General features: G+C 44.8%; 1 protein-coding gene across 3 annotated transcripts in view; it reads right to left on the reverse strand.

Annotated features, from left to right (window-relative positions):
* The window catches only part of CHD1 (chromodomain helicase DNA binding protein 1), a 71,265-nt gene extending 55,413 nt beyond the window's left edge, over positions 1–15,852 (reverse strand). For 2 of the 3 annotated variants that reach the window (XM_051853606.2, XM_051853604.2), the window contains exons 1-2: positions 15,507–15,852; positions 13,280–13,476 (exon numbers count right to left, since the gene is read on the reverse strand). In XM_051853606.2, coding sequence (XP_051709566.1) covers positions 13,280–13,332 — 53 coding nt within the window. In that variant the 5' untranslated portion in view covers positions 13,333–13,476; positions 15,507–15,852. Of the gene's footprint in view, positions 1–13,279; positions 13,477–14,094; positions 14,398–15,506 lie in introns of those variants that run through there. The other variant, XM_051853605.2, reaches the window with a different exon arrangement.
* Positions 15,853–16,989: the final 1,137 nt, after the last annotated feature.

The raw sequence follows: 16,989 nt of genomic DNA on the forward strand, positions 1-16,989 counted from the left end.
CGCCCCAGCCCTTTATTCATTGTTTAAATATTTATTCTTACCTGTTTGAAAGGCACAGTTAAAGAGTGGATGAGGAGCCAGCGCTGTAGCACAGTGGGTAAAGCTACTGCCTGCAGTGCTGGCATCCCATATGGATGCTGGTTCAAATCCCAGCTGCTCCACTTCCGACCCAGCTCTCTGCTATGGCCTGGGAAAGCAGAAGATGGCCCAAGTCCTTGGGCTCCTGCACCTGCATGGGAGACCCAGAAAAAGCTCCTGGCTCTTGGCTTCTGATCAGCCCAATTCCTCAGCTGAAGCCATCTGGGGAGTGAACCTGCAGATAGAAGCCCTCTCTCTCTCCCTCTGCCTCTCTCTAGTTGATTTTCAGATAAATAACTCTTAAAAAAAAAAAAAAAAAAAAAGAGTGAATGAGAGGCAGAGCAACCTTTAAACTTTAGGTTCACTCCCTAAATGCGTACAACAGCCAGGATTGGGCCAGATCAAAGCCAAGACTGGAACTCAACTGGGTCTCCCAGGTAGGTGGGAGGGATTCAAATACTTAAGCCATCAACTGGCAGCTCCAAGGATATGCATTAGCAGGAAGCAGGAAGAAAAGCAAAGCATCCAGGACTCCAACTCAGCACTCTGATATGAGATGTGAGCATCCCAAGTGACACCTTAATGTATTTTCTATCACGGGCATCCCAGTAGATCTGCATTCTTATTATAATATAAACTTTACTTAGTCTTCCTAGGTTAAGAGCTAGTCAAAATTGCTTGTTAACAAATCAAAATTCTTAAATAAATGTAGAAATTCCCCCCCCCCTTTTTTTTTGACAGGCAGAGTGGACAGTGAGAGAGAGAGAAAGGTCTTCCTTTTGCCATTGGTTCACCCTCCAATGGCCGCCGCAGCCGGCGCGCTGCAGCCGGCACACCGCGCTGATCCGATGGCAGGAGCCAGGCACCCATCCTGGTCTCCCATGGGGTGCAGGGCCCAAGCATTTGGGCCATCCTCCACTGCACTCCCTGGCCACAGCAGAGAGCTGGCCTGGAAGAGGGGCAACCGGGACAGAATCCGGTGCCCCAACCGGGACTAGAACCCGGTGTGCCGGCGCCGCAAGGTGGAGGATTAGCCTATTGATCTGCGGCGCCGGCCAGAAATTTTTCCTTTCGCATTTATTTAGGAAGAGGTCCTGGTAGAGGCCTAGGTTACTCTCATAGCATAGGTTTATTATTATAATGTGTTTACCTTCCGTATTAGAAAATATAAAGGGGGCCTGGCATTGTGGCATAGGTCTCCCACATGTGTACCAGCTCAAGTCCCAGCTGCTCCACTTCCAATCCATCTCCTTGGTAACAGTCTAGGAAGGTAGACTTGGTCCCCTGCTACTCATGTGGGGAGCCCAGCTAAAGCTCCCAGATCCTAGCTTCAGCCTAGCCCAATCCCAGCCATTATGGTCATCTGGGGAATGAACTAATGGATGGAAGATCTCTTTCCCTCTCCTTAACTCTGTCTTTCAAATAAATGAATAAATCATAAACAAATAAATGATTTTTAAAAAAGTTTTAAGTATTTTATTGAATTATTCTATTGTAGGCTATTTTATTTACTGTTACGCAATGATCACAACATTCATGGTATGTTTCCTTTCATGTAAGAGATGGGCAAGCTTTTATCCTAGCATATCACATGGGAGTACCAGGATTCCATACCCTGAAATGTTAAGAGGAGGTTCGGTTGTTAAGTGCTCACTCACTCTCCCGCCAAGAAGGGCCTAACTAGATGTGGCTCTCTGAATCTGGTTTTCCCAGCTTCCAGAATCAGGGTCAAATAAATTCCAATTGCTTATAAATTTACCCAGTTTGTGGTTATTCTATTATACCAACAGAAAATAGACTAAGACACAATCCAAATTAAAGCCTTTCAATCTTATTTTTATATAAATTTCAAATATAAATAGAACAATATAACTACTGTGTAACTACCTCGCAGCTTTACAATTACCAGCTTGTATCTTACTTCAAATAATCCAGACTCCCCTCACATACATTCAGTCTCAGGCATCTTAAAATTTAATCGATGTATACTTTAATAATCCTCATGTGAAAAGATAAAAATTATTTGTTCACTTTATCTTAATTTAAAATATCATTATAATAGTTTCAAAATAATACCATTACTATAAATAGTACAATTACTAAAAGACAAGACTTCCACAATTCCTTTAGACCTCAAGAATCCTTGCTTCCAGTAGTCAAATTACTACTGTTAAGTCAGCTGAAATCATTTATTTCTGTGCAGCCACCAATTTGGTATAGTCATTTGCTTTTGATTCATTTTCACTTAATGTTTAATGCTGCTTTATTATTACAAGGATCCAACTTCAGAGCTGTAAGGTAAGTTATGGTCAAAGTCCAGCATCCATCTCCATCTCCTTTTTACTGTCTTCTCTCCTGGACAGTCACCATTTTGAAACCTTTAAACTTAAAAAACTTAAAAACCTTTATGTACATTACCATCTTCAAATCAAGTGTTTTAATGAGAAAAGGAAGTAATGGTTATTATTACTAGCCAGAGAGATGTACCAGACCTTACGGTTCTCATCTAATTGTTTTTCATATTATATACAAATTGGGGCTCAGAGAAGGAAGGCTAAGGGAAAAAAATAAACCCCCAACCCAGGAATAACAAGTGTACAAATACATCTGGAGAACTGAAACAGAAGAACGAAAGCCACCTGTTTCTTAGGATAACAGAATTTATTTTTAAAAAATTCCTTAATAATTGTGGTAGGAAAACTTTTTACTTGCTGACTTTGTACTTCCTCACCCACCACTTCGTTGTCCTCTAGTGTTAGGTAACTGTCCCCTGCAGTTTGGCTGGCACATGCACACTTAGCTAAAAATTAAAGACTTCCAGCTTCAGCTAGGCATAGCCAGGGGAACAGGAGTTGGCCAATGAGATATGACTAGAAATACCGTGATTGACAGATCACAGCCTTAAAATGAAGTTTCTTGCCTTATATTCTCTTCTCCACCTCTTTCCGGCCTGCTCAAAATGGCAACCACTGGATACGTCAAGAATAGCAAGCTTCACTGGTTAGACTCGGATGCTCTACTTCTGGTCCAGCTCCCTGCTAACATGCCGGGGAAAGCAGAGGAAAATGGCCCAAGAAGCTTGGGCCCTTGCACCTACAGGAGAGATCTGGGGGAAGTTCCTGACTCCTGGCTTTGGCCTGGTCCAGCTCTGGCCATTGTGGACACTTTTGGGAGTGAACCAGCAGATGGAAGCTCAATCTCTCTCTCTTTTTCTCATTCTCTGTGTTAACTCTGATTTTCAAATAAATCTTAAAAAAAAAAAAAAAAAGCAAACCTGGAGGTGGCGCGTTGTGGTACAGCAAGTGAAGCTGCCTCATGCAATGTTGGCCTCCCACATCAGAGCACCTGTTTAAGTTCCAGTTGCTCCAATTCCAATTCAACTCCTTGCTAATGCACCTGGGAAAGCAGTAGCAGATGGTCCTCCAAGTACCTGGACCCCTGCCACCCAACATGGTAGCCTCACTTGGGAGTTCTTGGCTTCAGCCTGACCCAGCTCTGACCACTGGGGTCACTGGGGGAGTGAACCAGCAGATGGAAGATATTTTTCTGTCACTCTTTCAAATACATAAAATAAATCTTTAAAAAAAGTTTAAAAAAGAGTAACAAACCTGTTCCTCAAACCTGCCAGGGTACCTGAATAACCTCAAAGAGCAGAGCTCACTTACAAAGGAGTGAAAAATAAATAACTACTTAAGCTACTGTGTTTTAGGGGCAACAAAATCGTGTTTTAACTGGTTCTGTCATGAGTACAATATACTGTTTGTACAATAAATATTTTTGAAAAAACAAGCTTTATATATATGTATATATATTACTGGAATGCTCTCATCTTCTCAAGTGGTAAATATTAAGGTTTTCTACAGAAGAAAAAATGTCATGGGGGGGGGGGGGGGAAGAAAACTGTATCAGCAAGATAGCAATGTTTCCATTCCTGAGGAACTGGAGGTGGGGGAAATAAAATCAGGGCAAGGCTTTCTGGAGTGATTTTAGGGTTCTGAATCCGGAATGGAACATTCCACATACTTTTCTACTTTTCTCCTCCCTGGTCAATGTTTCCTCTTCAAAGCAAATGACAGAGGCCGGTGCTATGACGCAGCGGGTTAAAGCCCAGGCATGCTACATCAGCGCACCACGTAGGCACTGGTTCAAGTCCTATCTCTTCCACTTCCGATAGAGCTTCCTGCTAATATGCCTGAGAAAGCAGAAGAGGATGGCCCAAGTCCTTGGGCCCCTGCACCCACGTGGGAGACATAGATGAAGCCCCTGGCTCCTGGCTCTGGATCAGCTCAGCTCCAGCCATTGCAGCCATTTGGGGAGTTAACCAGTGGATGGAAGACCTCTTTCTGTCTCTCAAATAAATAAATATCTTAAAAAAAAAAAAAAAGCAACTGACAAAACTTCCCACTCTTTAAGAGTATCTGTCCTTCACATAGTCACCCTGGATTTCCCTCCTAACAGCTCATGGTTCCAACTCATGTCCCACAATATTTTTCTCATGTTACTAATATTTCTTTCTCAACATTATAACTATTTCCATGCATGCACTGTACCTCCTAACTAGATCCCAGAATTAAGTTGGGACTTTTATTTTTATATGCCATTCTCAATTTTCTCATGTCTGCAGAAAACAATGTGAAATGTAGTAGGTAACAAGTTATTACTATCATTAAAGGCAAGAAAAAACTGAATTAGTGGACAAAGGAAAGCAATCTTTCAAGCATTTGGGGCCATGGCTGAAACTACATTGCATCATAATACAACATTTACACACACGTATATAAAACAGAAATTTGATGAAACAGTATTAGTTACAACCAAAGGTTTCAGAAAAAAAAATTTTAGTGCAAGTCCTCTCAAACTTCCATGTACACATGGATTACCTGGAGATCTGGTTTATAATGCAGGTTCTGACCCAGAAGGACCTAAGCTTTTGCTGTTCTTTAAATTGTTTTCATTTTTCTTTTATTTGAAAGGAAGAAACAGACATACTCAGAAACTAACTTCCATCTGTTGGTTCACTTTGCAAATAATGGCAACAGTCTGGGCTGAGCCAGGATGAAGCCAACAGCCTAGAACTCAATCCAGCTGTCCCACATGGGTGGCAGAGACCCAACCACTTGAGTCATTATCTGCACATCAGCAGAAAGCTTGAACTGGAAGTGGAACCTGGACTCCAACCAAAGCACTTGGATAAAGGATACAGGCACCCAAAGTAGAGTCTTAACTACTGTGATGAACACCTGTTTCAGAAAATATGAAAAATAGTTTCCCACTGGCATGACTCTGAAAAAAAGCAGCATCACTGATTTTTTAGGCCTTGCCTAGCAAAAACATCAGTTCCTTTGAACATTTTTAACTACTAACCCAAGACAAAACTGTATTATAAAGTAAAATATGATTAAATCATATAAGGTGTCTGACTGAAGAAATCAAAATAAAACTGCTACAACAAATGCTTGGAAGGGCAACTTTTAATACAACTAACTTCAAAGATGACTGTTTGGATCAGTCATATTGAATCTGATGTATACTTAAAATATTCTCTAGTAGGGGTTAAGGGAACGAACTAATGAAGAATACAAGTTTGCATAATACAAATATATATTTCAGTATCAATGACACAATAAAAAAACTTATTCTTTTACAACAACTAGGCAAAACTTAATGACATTTTTCCCCATTATTACATATAATACCAAAAACTAACACACATGTAGGAATTACATGTTTCAAAATAATCAAGTGGGAAAGCTAATACATAGTAGAGTCAAGAGATTAAAATAGTTTGGCCATAGGGCCAGCATTGCAGCATGGCAGGTAAAGCTGTCACCTGCAACACTGGCATCCCATACTGACGTCAGTGCACGTCCCGTCCCAGATGGTCCATTTCAATCTAACTCTCTGGTAATGGCCTGGGAAAAGCAGCACAGCATGGCCCAAGAGTTTGGGCCTCTGCTACCCTTGTGGGAGACCACATGGCTCCTGGCTTTGGCTTGGCCCTATCTTGGCCACTGTGGCCATCTGGGGAATGAACTAGTGGATGGAAGATGTCTGTCTCTGCCCCCTCCACACACACCATACTCTTTCAAAGAGATACACATTAAAAGAAAATACATTGGCCATAAGATAAAATAAACCAAGGATATATGACACGCACAGAGTTCATCTTCTACTATCCATATTTTTGTTTATATTTCAATCTATCTATAGTAAAGCTTAAACTAATATAAATAACGCATACATTCAGAAGTTTTATCTTTGGCCCAGTGTTATGGCACAGCAGGTAGCTGCTGCCTGCAGAGCAGGCATCCCATATGGGCACCAGTTCAACTCCTGGTTCCTCTACTTACAACTCAACTCCCAACTAATGTGCCTGGGAAGGTAGTGGAAGATGGCCCAAGTTCTTGGGACCCTGCACCTACATGGGAGACCAGGATGAAGCCCCTGGCTTCAGTCTGACTCAGTACTAGCTGTTGCAACCATTTTGGGAGTGAACCAGTAGATGGGAGCTCTCTCTCTGTAACTCTGCCTTTCAATTACAAAAAAAAAAATAAATAAAAAAAATAAAAAAAAAAGTTCAATCATAAAGAGATCATAATTTCTAAATTACCTTAATGAAGACTGCCACAAGAAGTAAAACCCCCAGCACTATATAAACAAAATTATTTGTAATTTGCTATTATTCACTGCAGTTTGCAAATACTCATGGGAATGTGGTGCATCTAGGAACAAGCTCCATCTACTGTGAATCATTTGAGCAAAAAAAGTGAAATAAATAATGTAGTATTCACTAAAATAAGCCACTGCATACTAGGTGTATCCTTTAGTATAAAAGATGCTAGAAATGCAATAGAAAATTGTTTATACTGTTAGTACCCCATACACAGCTAATTGTAATCCTTATAATTATTTCATATCAAACTTCTTCCTTCTATGAACGTAATTTGGACAATAAAAACAGTATTGTAAGAGTTCCATTAAATAACAATAATCCATTTACCTCAAGCAAACAAACCAAAAAAAAAAATCCTTGTGAAGATTAGAGATAATGGCCAGTGCCACAGCTCACTTGGCTAATCCTCCACCTGCGGCGCCGGCAAACGGGTTCTAGTCCCAGTCGGGGCGCTGGATTCTGTCCCGGTCTCTCCTCATCCTTTCCAGCTCTCTGCTGTGGCCTGGGAGTGCAGTGGAGGATGGCCCAAGTGCTTGGCCACTGCACCCGCTTGGGAGACCAGGAGAAGCACCTGGCTCCTGGCTTTGGATCAGTGAGGTGCGCCAGCCACAGCAGCCATTGGGGGGTGAACCAATGGAAAAAAGGAAGACCTTCCTCTCTGTCTCTCTCTCTCACTGTCCACTCTGTCAAAAAAAAAAGACTAGAGATAATTTAAACTAATGTCACCTTTTTTCCATTGGCTGCACGCCTTTACATAAAACCTAGATCACAGCATTTATTGTCTTCTACTAACAACATTTCCTGTAGTATAAAAGTAAAATGTCTCTGTTTTTGCCTAGGCCTAACAAAATGTATCACCATCATAAAAGCCATATTACCAAGATACTTTTAAAAAACCTTAAGCAAAAATCCTTCATTCTAATATTGCACTTGTTAGAAGGTCACATCATTATGTTCAAACTTCTTTCCCACATTTACACTAGCATAGATTTTGCATCTCTATACATCTACCATGTCTACTGGATACTGCATTGTTTTTGCAAAGGCCTATCTCTTGATTAAAAGCTCAAGAGAAGAGCTGGTGTTGTTAGCGTAGTGGGTTAAGCCTCCCCCTGTGACACAAGCATCCCACATGGGCGCCGGCTAGAGTCCTGGCTGCTCCACTTCAGATCCAGCTCCCTGCAAGTATACCTGGGAAAGCAGTAGAAGATGGCCCCAGTTTTTTGAGGCCCTGCCACCAATACAGGAGGCGTAGAAGAGGCTCCTGGCTTTTGCCTAGCCCATGCCCTGGCCATTGCAGGCATCTAGGAAGTGAACCAGCAGATGAAGATGTCTCTTGGCACATGTGCTCTCTAACTCTGCCTTTCAAATAAATAAATTTAAAAAAAAGCTTGAGAAGAAACTCAAATTATAGAAATCCATGATTATCTAGCACATAGTAGATGCTCAATCATCTAAATTAAGCAAGTATCTGAGACACACAACAACAGTTGAATGGGGAAAGTTTTCAGCTACCAGGAGTTGTTTGCATTGAGAAAAGAGTGCCCCTCTTCTTGTGCCTTATGCTTCAGCTCTGAAAGACTTGGCAGATACTGAATTCAAGAAGCCAGTACTGGGGCCAGCGCTGTGGCTTAGCAAGGAAAGCTGCCACCTGCAGTTCTGGCATCCCATATGGGCACCGGTTCAAGTTACGGCTGCTCCACTTTTGATCCAGCTCTCTGCTATGGCCAGGCAAGGCAGTAGAAGATGGCCCCAGTCCTGGGCCCTGCACCCACACGGGAAACCTAGAAGAAGCTCCTGGCTCCAGGTGGGCAAAGCTCCAGCCGTTGTAGCCAAGAAGACCTCTCTCTCTCTCTCTCTGCCTCTCCTTCTCTCACTTTCAAATAAATAAATAAATCTAAAAAAAAAAAAAAAAACAATTTTGGTAACAGGAAGTCTTCCTGGTATGTGTATACATGAATGAAATACTTCTCTAAACAGTGCACTATCTATTTCTAAATGGAGAAGACCATCGAAACACATCATCGCTATTTCCCCCTGCTATGTAAGAATTATTCAAGAACACTACTAGGAACTAAGGTGATTCAAATCAATTTTTATATGGACACAAACTTATACTATTGGAAATTTAATTTACATGCAAGCAAGCCTGTAACAGTTATCCAAAAATGAGCATAATGTGATGATGGATTACTTATCCTTACCAAAAAATCCATTTCTGGAGTAAATAATTACTTAAGATAATTTTAAAATAAATAAAAAAAAAAAAAAAAACCTTTAACTAGGTTTTGAAACGTCTGGCTGCAAATAACAACACATATCCACACAGCTGGGAACTGATGTTTTGAAATCTTCCATTATTATCTTTAGAAAGCTTAACTTCAGTTACATAAAACTTTGTGTTGAGTTGAAGCTGTTGTACAGGTGCATCCTGGCCCACATTTCTTAGCAAATAAGTTTCAATTCTGTCAGTTACAGAATTTCCAGAGAGACCCATTTTCCTGTGTATTCTTCCTTTCAGCCAAGACAGCTCTTCACAAAGAATGGAAGAAAAAACTTTTTTTAGTAGAAAGCTAAATGTGCCAACCCAAAATGTCAAATGACATTGTTTAATTCTATTTCATGCCCATAATCTTCCACAAAAGTTAAAGAAAATTTTGCAGCAAAACACATTTTAAAATTCTAGCTAATAAAACTAAGTAAAAATTTTACTTATAAAAACTATTAAAACTCATGGACAATGCTTGCCATAGCAGATAAAGCCACTGCCTATAGTGCTGGCATCACATATGGGCATCAGTTCCAGTCCCAGCTGCTCCAATTCCAAACCAGCTCCCTGCTTATGGCCTGGGAAAGCAGTAGAGGATGGCCCCAGTGCTTGGGCCCCTACACCATGTAGGAGACCTGGAAGAAGCTCCAGGCTCCTGGCTTCGGATTGGCCCAGCTCTGACCATTTGGGGAGTAAACCAGCAGATGGAAGACTTCTCTCTCTGCCTCTTGTAACTCTGCTTTTCAAATAAATCTATTAAAGAAAATATTAATTACATTAGCTCGGCCGGCGCCGCAGCTCACTAGGCTAATCCTCCGCCTTGCGGCGCCAGCACACAGGCTTCTAGTCCCAGTCAGGGCGCCGGATTCTTTCCCGGTTGCCCCTCTTCCAGGCCAGCTCTCTGCTGTGGCCAGGGAGTGCAGTGGAGGATGGCCCAAGTGCTTGGGCCCTGCACCCCATGGGAGACCAGGATAAGTACCTGGCTCCTGCCATCGGATCAGCACGGTGCGCCGGCTGCGGCGACCATTGGAGGGTGAACCAACGGCAAAAGGAAGACCTTTCTCTCTTTCTCTCTCACTGTCCACTGCCTGTTTAAAAAAAAAAAAAAAAAAAAAAAAAAAAAGAAAGAACATTAGCTCCTTGCTTCCACCTAACCCAGCCCAGGCTGTCACAGACATTTGGGGCGTGAACCAGTGGATGGAAGATCTCTGTCTCTCCTTCCCTCTTCCTGTACCTCTGCCTTTCAAATAATGAATTAAAAAAAAAGTTATATTCTTAAAGGCCAGGGTTGTGGCATTAGTGGGTTAAGCCACAGTCTTTGATGCAGGCATCCCACGTGGACACTGGTTCCAGTCTCAGCCACTTTACTTCTGATTCAGATCCCTGCTAATGGCCTGAGAAAAGCAGAAGACGGCCAAGTGTCTGGACCCCTGCCGCCCATTTCAGAGATGTGGAAGAAGCTCCTAGCTTCAGTCTGGCCCAGTCCTGACTGTTACGGCCATCTGGTGAGTGAACCAGTGGATGGAAGATCTCTCTTTCAAATAATTAATTAAAAAACATATCAATGTATATCAACTTTAAACGCCGGGCATATTTTTCATCTCATTTTATTAATATTCAATTAATATTCAGATGTGGTACTTCTGCTTTCTGTAAGAAAATCTCTTCATCATGGGGCCAACGCGGTGGCGCAGTGGGTTAAAAGCCTAAAGCACCAGCATCTCATAAGGGCACCAGTCCTAGACCTGGTCACTCCTATTCCGATCCAGCTCTGCTATGGCCTGCAACAGAAGTAGAAGATGGCCCAATTCCTTGGGCCCCTGCACCCATGTGGGAGACCCAGAAGCTCCTGGCTTCGTATCGGCACAGGTCCAGCATTGCAGCCATCTGGGGAGTGAACCAGTGGATGGAAGACCTCTCTCTGTAACTCTTTCAAATAAATAAATCTTTAAAAAAAAAAAAAAAAAATCTTTATCTGTAAAACTCACCTCCTCAGTCTTTCAACAAGCAAATCTCCCCATGTTGTACAGTTTCTGAGGAAAGCTTTTGGAGGAGTGGGAACTAAGTGTTAAAGACAACAGAGCAAAAGGATAGCAAAACAATAGTAAGGCAGAAAAGGAGCAGGTCTGTCTAACTCTGAAGTTGCAAAAACCACACTTCTATGAATCACAAACATGCACAGACTCAAAGATTCAAAATAATGAGCAAACTATGTTGTAATCCTTTCAAATAAGTCTGCATTGTAGAAGATTCTTTAAGGTAAATTTGATTTCATGGTTTTTTGTTTTGTTTTCCACCTATGCCATTAAGTTGGACTTACTACTTCTCCATTTAGAAATGGCAGCAAAACATGTAAAAGATTAGAACAGTTAGCTGGTCAGAATATCCTAGCGCATGCTATCACCATACTCAACTAACTTTGGCTCCTCTGTTTTCCCCAGATATTTCTGCCTGTAAACTCTTTTACTGCTATTGAGCAGAAGATGTGGATGACGTGACTTTTACCAGAGATTCGAATCAAAGCAGAAATTCAAGTCTTCCAGACTAACCCCAACCGTGGTGATCCTCGTCAAACCCTGCTGTCTGAAACTTTACTGTTAACTGGTAGGATGAACCCCCAAAATCACTTCAACCATTCAACCCATTTACAGCCAAGAAAATCTGGAGAACTGGTTAATGCAGGGATGGTATCAACTCAGACATATACTTGTTCAAATAAATAATGCTGCTTTCCTTTATGTTCCTCATTTTATTCTCAGTGATGTTCTTGTTATCAGTGTGCCTGTGAAAGCTGGCAAACCAAAGTTTACCTGGCACAATCAGAGAATTCCAAGTCTCAGAGCAAATACATATGCAATAGCTTAATCTTCTATACAGCATTTTTTTCTTAAACTATCCTGTCAAAACTTTGCTGCTTCTTGTCCATCCCATTTCATCACTGCAATCAATGTTTTAGTTATACAGTATTCTATCTTAATAAAATATGATGTTGATCATAAGCAAATACTGAGTACTTATTATAAAACATGCATTATTGAATTAGTTCACTTAATCCTCAATTTTAAGATACCAAGTAAAACCCCCAACTTACAAGGGCTAAAATTAGAGCCTCAGAAAGTAATACGCCTCAATTCCTTCAGCTAATAAGTACAACAGGGACAAATAAGCATTCTGATGCCATGTCTATGTTTGGATTTCCAAACAAACGCATGGATTCTATTATTAATCCGCAAATAACTCAAAATGTGGGTGGCTATTGAGGAATTTTAAAAAGATCTTGCATTGAAGCAGTTTGTCATACACAAAAATGACTTAATAAAGCTAATTCCTGGACTGGGGACTTAGCCTAGTGGTTGAGATGCTCACATACCCATCAGAGTGCCTGGCCCAACTCTGGCTCCTGTCTTCAGCTTCCTGCTTAATGCAGACCCTGGGGAGGTTTTTAATTGGGTTCCTGCCACCCACAACGGACACCCAAACTGCATTCCCAACTCCTAGATTTGGTCCTGCCTCAACCACTGGTTTTGTGGGTATCTGAGAAGTAAACAAGTGGATGGAAGATACCTCTCCCTCTCTCCGACTCTCAAAAAAATAAAAACTTCAAAGATATCTATGTGTATAACAGATAAAGTCACATACCAATTCCTACAAAACTGTATCTTCTTTGAAAAGATATGGACCAAGAACTCCCAACTCGAAAGAGAGCTCCAATATTAAAACAAAACTAAAAGGGCTGCACTGCAACAATACTTTTCACAAATATCCAGATCAGTATTATCGAAACCTTTCTGCGGTGATACATGTTTTCCATCTGTGTTGTCCAATACAATATACAATACACAGTAGCCACTACAGAGCCCAGTGTAACTGAGTCACTGAATTTTGAGTATTTTGTAATTTAAGCAGCCACATGTGGTTCATGGCTATCACATGGACACCCTGGTGTAGAAGACAAAGTGCCAGTAATTCTGACTGCCTTTATTTAGAGATTTTGCTAACAGTCCAATCAATTTTCATGTCTCTCTTTTGACTTGTCCCAGCTTCAATCATTAATTCAACCGATATAAACCCCCAAATAGCTGTACATAAACCCAAACTTAGTATTTTTAAGTTCTTCTCTGTGTTTCTGAATGGAAACAATAATTGAAATATATATCATCAACAAAGCTGCACAGACTTTTACTACAGCCAAGAGGATGAATTAAGAAAAAAAAGTCAACCAAGTTTTCAAAGTAAACATCTGACAACAAAATACTTACCTTGACTCAGCACTACTGTTTCTAACACTTTCTTCATCGCTGTGTCCATTCATTGTAAATAACAAGAAGTTTTAAATTAAATATAAATCTTCCCAGTTTAAAAGATGAATATAAATACTGACTCCTCTGAATATCAAAAATTCGAAGATGAATTTTCTTCAGTATTCACAGGTTTCCTGGAACCCTCTTCGATTCACCTAAAGAAAAGACATTAACAAAGTAAGAAAATTTCCTGTCAAAGAACATATAAACTGTATTTAGAACTTGCACAAATGTACCTAGGCAAAGTAAGACTAGAGGTGGTAAAGGAAGCGGTGGAACCTTTCCTTAACTACATTCCCAATTACTCACCAGAACTCAGAATACAACTGCTAATACATTTTGACAAGAAAAAATGTAAAATGTATTTAGAGTGACAAAACTTTTAAAGACCAAGTGCAACTGCAATATTTATACAGATTACTACAGCAAAGTGGCACAGTTGGACATACAATATATCCATCCCAAGTGTAAAACACCAGAATCCCATTAGATAACTGTGGGCCAAACAAATGAAGTAAGGGGGAAAAGATTCTCTTTAATCACATCCTAACGCCTAGTACCTAGAACTTCATATACTCCAGCGAGGAAAGTTTTGAAAATGCCCGTCGTATAAGAACAGAATAAAAAGTATATAATCTCAGCAAAAACGCATAGATCAAAATAAATGTGTACCTTCACAGGTAAACTGATAGTGCAGAGGTAAAATTTTTAAAATATCTATGTGGAGACTCCATGAAAAAAAATAAAACGGTAACAGAGAATCTACAGCGTACCTGTGATGTTTTTAGTAAAGGGTCTGAGGCAAAAATAAAAACCCAAGACACAGGCTTTCCACCTTCCAAGATTTCAGAACAACACTGGAGTCACCTACAAGCCATCCACGAATAAACAAAGGAGATCTCTGGCAGGGGAGGGAGAGGAAGACGCGGGGGAAAGAGACGTCAGATCCTTCCCCAGCCAGAAAGTACCCAGCCAGCCGCCCAGAGCAGAGCTGTCCTCCGACCTCCGCTAAGAGAATTCACTCCCACGAGCATTTCCAGCCCACCAAAAAAAAAAAAAAAAAAAAAAAAAAAAGAGGAGGGGGGAGGGGGCAGGAAAGAGGAGGAGGGAACCAGGCTGTTGCCGGCTCAATCGTGGCAAACTCTGCATCTGGATACTGATTTTTACTTCTCCCGAAGAACGTGCAAGACACAGGTTCTCTAAAAAGTAACCATTCCACGCAAACGTTTATTCCCGATGTTAAATACCAATGCCAAGCCTGGCCAAAGAGCTTGAGCTATTAAAGTCTTCAGCAACTAAGCAAATGCCCAAACGCACTGGCTGTTTCGCCAAAGTCTTCTTGAGGAGAAAGTTGCCTCCTCTCTCCGTCCGCTTTCCCTCTCGTCCCTCAAAATGGCTTTCTCTGTGCACTCTAACTTCCTTTTCCCCCTCGCGCCCCTGCGCCAGGCGAGCCCTCTTTTCCCAGACCCTTTTCCAGGCCCTAAGTTCTGGAGCTCCCCGCGCACTCGGCTTGCCCCCGTCTCTAAGGCGGTTCAACAATAACTCCTCCCTAAGTCCCTAAAACCTCTCTCCTCGCCTCTGGCTTTTACCAGTTGCTTTGCTCCGGCGGAGTTTTTGCAGCGAGACTTCCAGGGGGTGGGGGTTTAGAAATCAACCCTCCCTGTAGCTCCACTCCAACCACCCCCCTCCCACCACCACCACCGCCGCCCGGCCCGGCGGGCACATCCATCCCGGTCCCGGAGTCTCCCTTCCCGCCTCAAACTTCCCGCAGACCCGCCCCGCGCCCTCCCAGGCTCGCCCGAGCCGCCGCCCCCTCCCCCTCCCCGCCGGTTCCCCCACGTGCTGGGAAGCCCGGGTTGCCGCAGGACCGGCGCGCACCGGCCGCCGGCCCAGCGCTCGCAGCTCGGCCGCTCTCCGCTCGCGGCCCGGCCGGCCCCACGCCCCAAGCAGCCCAGGGCCAAGGCCGCCGGGCCGCCTGGCCGCCGCGTCCAGGGCCGGCCAGGCCTGCGTTCTCGGCTCACACGCCCCCTGCGCGCCAGGCCCGGCCGCCGCCACCACAGCCGCCGCCGGCCTTCACCGAGCCGCGCCGGCCTTCGCCCGGCGGCTCTGGGCCGCCGCCCGGGCACCGCGCCGCCCCCGCCCTCCGCCCGCCACATCCTGACCCGCCGGCCGCCCCCTTTCTTACCGGCGGACGTGCCGGCGCGGAGGGCGGAGGGAGCCGGCTCCGGTCGGCAGCCTCCCCCGCGCCGGGGCCCACGGTCTCCGCCGCTCAGTCCTGGGGCTCCGGGCGGCTGGGGGTGAGCCGGAGTCCGTGAAAAGGGAGAGGGGGAAGGGGGAAGGGGAAGCCCCGGCCCCGCGGCACCCAACGCGCGATCCTCGCCGAGCGGATCCAACAATCAATTCATTATGGAAGCACCAAAGGCGAAGGCAGCCACAGCGGAAAGTAACGAGTCGTCGCCGCCGCCGCTGCCGCCGCGCGCGCTCCCGCTCCCGCCGCTTATCGGCCCCCGGCAGCCGCCATGACGCCAAACGAGCGAGCGAGCGCAACCGTCTTCGTCGTAGCCGCCGCCGCCACCGAGGTCGCCGTCGCCTCCGCCTCCCGCACGACGTAAGCACCTCGGCTCACTCCCCTTCCCCACAGGACGCGAGGCGGGCGGGAGCGCGCACGCCGGAGCCTTTCCGCGGGCGCGCGGGCGGTGTGGGCGGGACTAGGAGATGGAGTCGTGGGTGGAGCAAGAGAGCGATTGGTGCTCGGGGTTGGTGGGGGGGGCCGGAGAGCGAAGTCGCGCGCACGCGCGCTGCGGGGAGCGCGCACGCTGTGGGCGCCGAGAGCGCCGCCGGACTCTGGCCGCGGCCGTGGGCCGGCGATGCTAGGCTCAGGTGCCCGCCCTTAGCGGCCCAGCGTTGAATTCCGGGAAGTGGGAGCTGCAGGCTCGCTTGGTTGCGGGTATGGGTGCCGCTACTGTCACTCGGGCGGTTGCGCAAGGACGTCGCGGCGGAGACACTGAGAAGGGCACCCGGGGAGGCACGGGGATGGGGAGGATACCGGAGGCTGCTCTAGGACCGGGGGCGCTCCGGGAGGACCGCTGGGGGGTCTCCAGGCCCGCGGGCCGCGCTCCGGGGCCCAGGCCCGCTCTGAGCTCGGGTGCGCAGGGCCAGCTGCGTCACACCGGGCAGCCTGGGAACCTAACTGTTGGGCCACTGTGATCGCCTCCTACGCTGGGGCGACCCAGACCCCCGGGTCCGGGGGTCTGGCCGCCGGCCCTGGCGCTGCCCCGGCCCGTGTGCTCGGCTCGGAAAAGAACTTTCACAGCCGGGCCTTGCAGGGCCCTCCCCGGAGGGCGGGTTGCAGGGTGCGGCGCGGACTGGCTACAAAAAGAGCGACTTGGGGAGACGTTAGTAACTGTCTCGGGTGAACTGACGGTTTCTCTCCTAACTGTATCTGCCGGGCGAACCTGTCGGCGTGTGGGAAACATACTATCTCCTCTCTCAGGCTGCGGTGGTGTCCGGTTTCACTTTGTGTTGGAATGCCTTTTTTTTTTTTTAAGTTGAAAATTCCTTTACACCTCCTTTATTTTTCTGGTCTTGAATCACTCGAAGTTCTTTTTTTTTTTTTTTTTTAAGCTTTGTAATCCCGGTCTTCAGTCATTTGCTTTGGTGGAAAGGCC

The sequence above is a fragment of the Oryctolagus cuniculus genome, chromosome 14 (assembly GCF_964237555.1).
Source record: "Oryctolagus cuniculus chromosome 14, mOryCun1.1, whole genome shotgun sequence".
NCBI classification, from domain to species: domain Eukaryota; kingdom Metazoa; phylum Chordata; class Mammalia; order Lagomorpha; family Leporidae; genus Oryctolagus; species Oryctolagus cuniculus.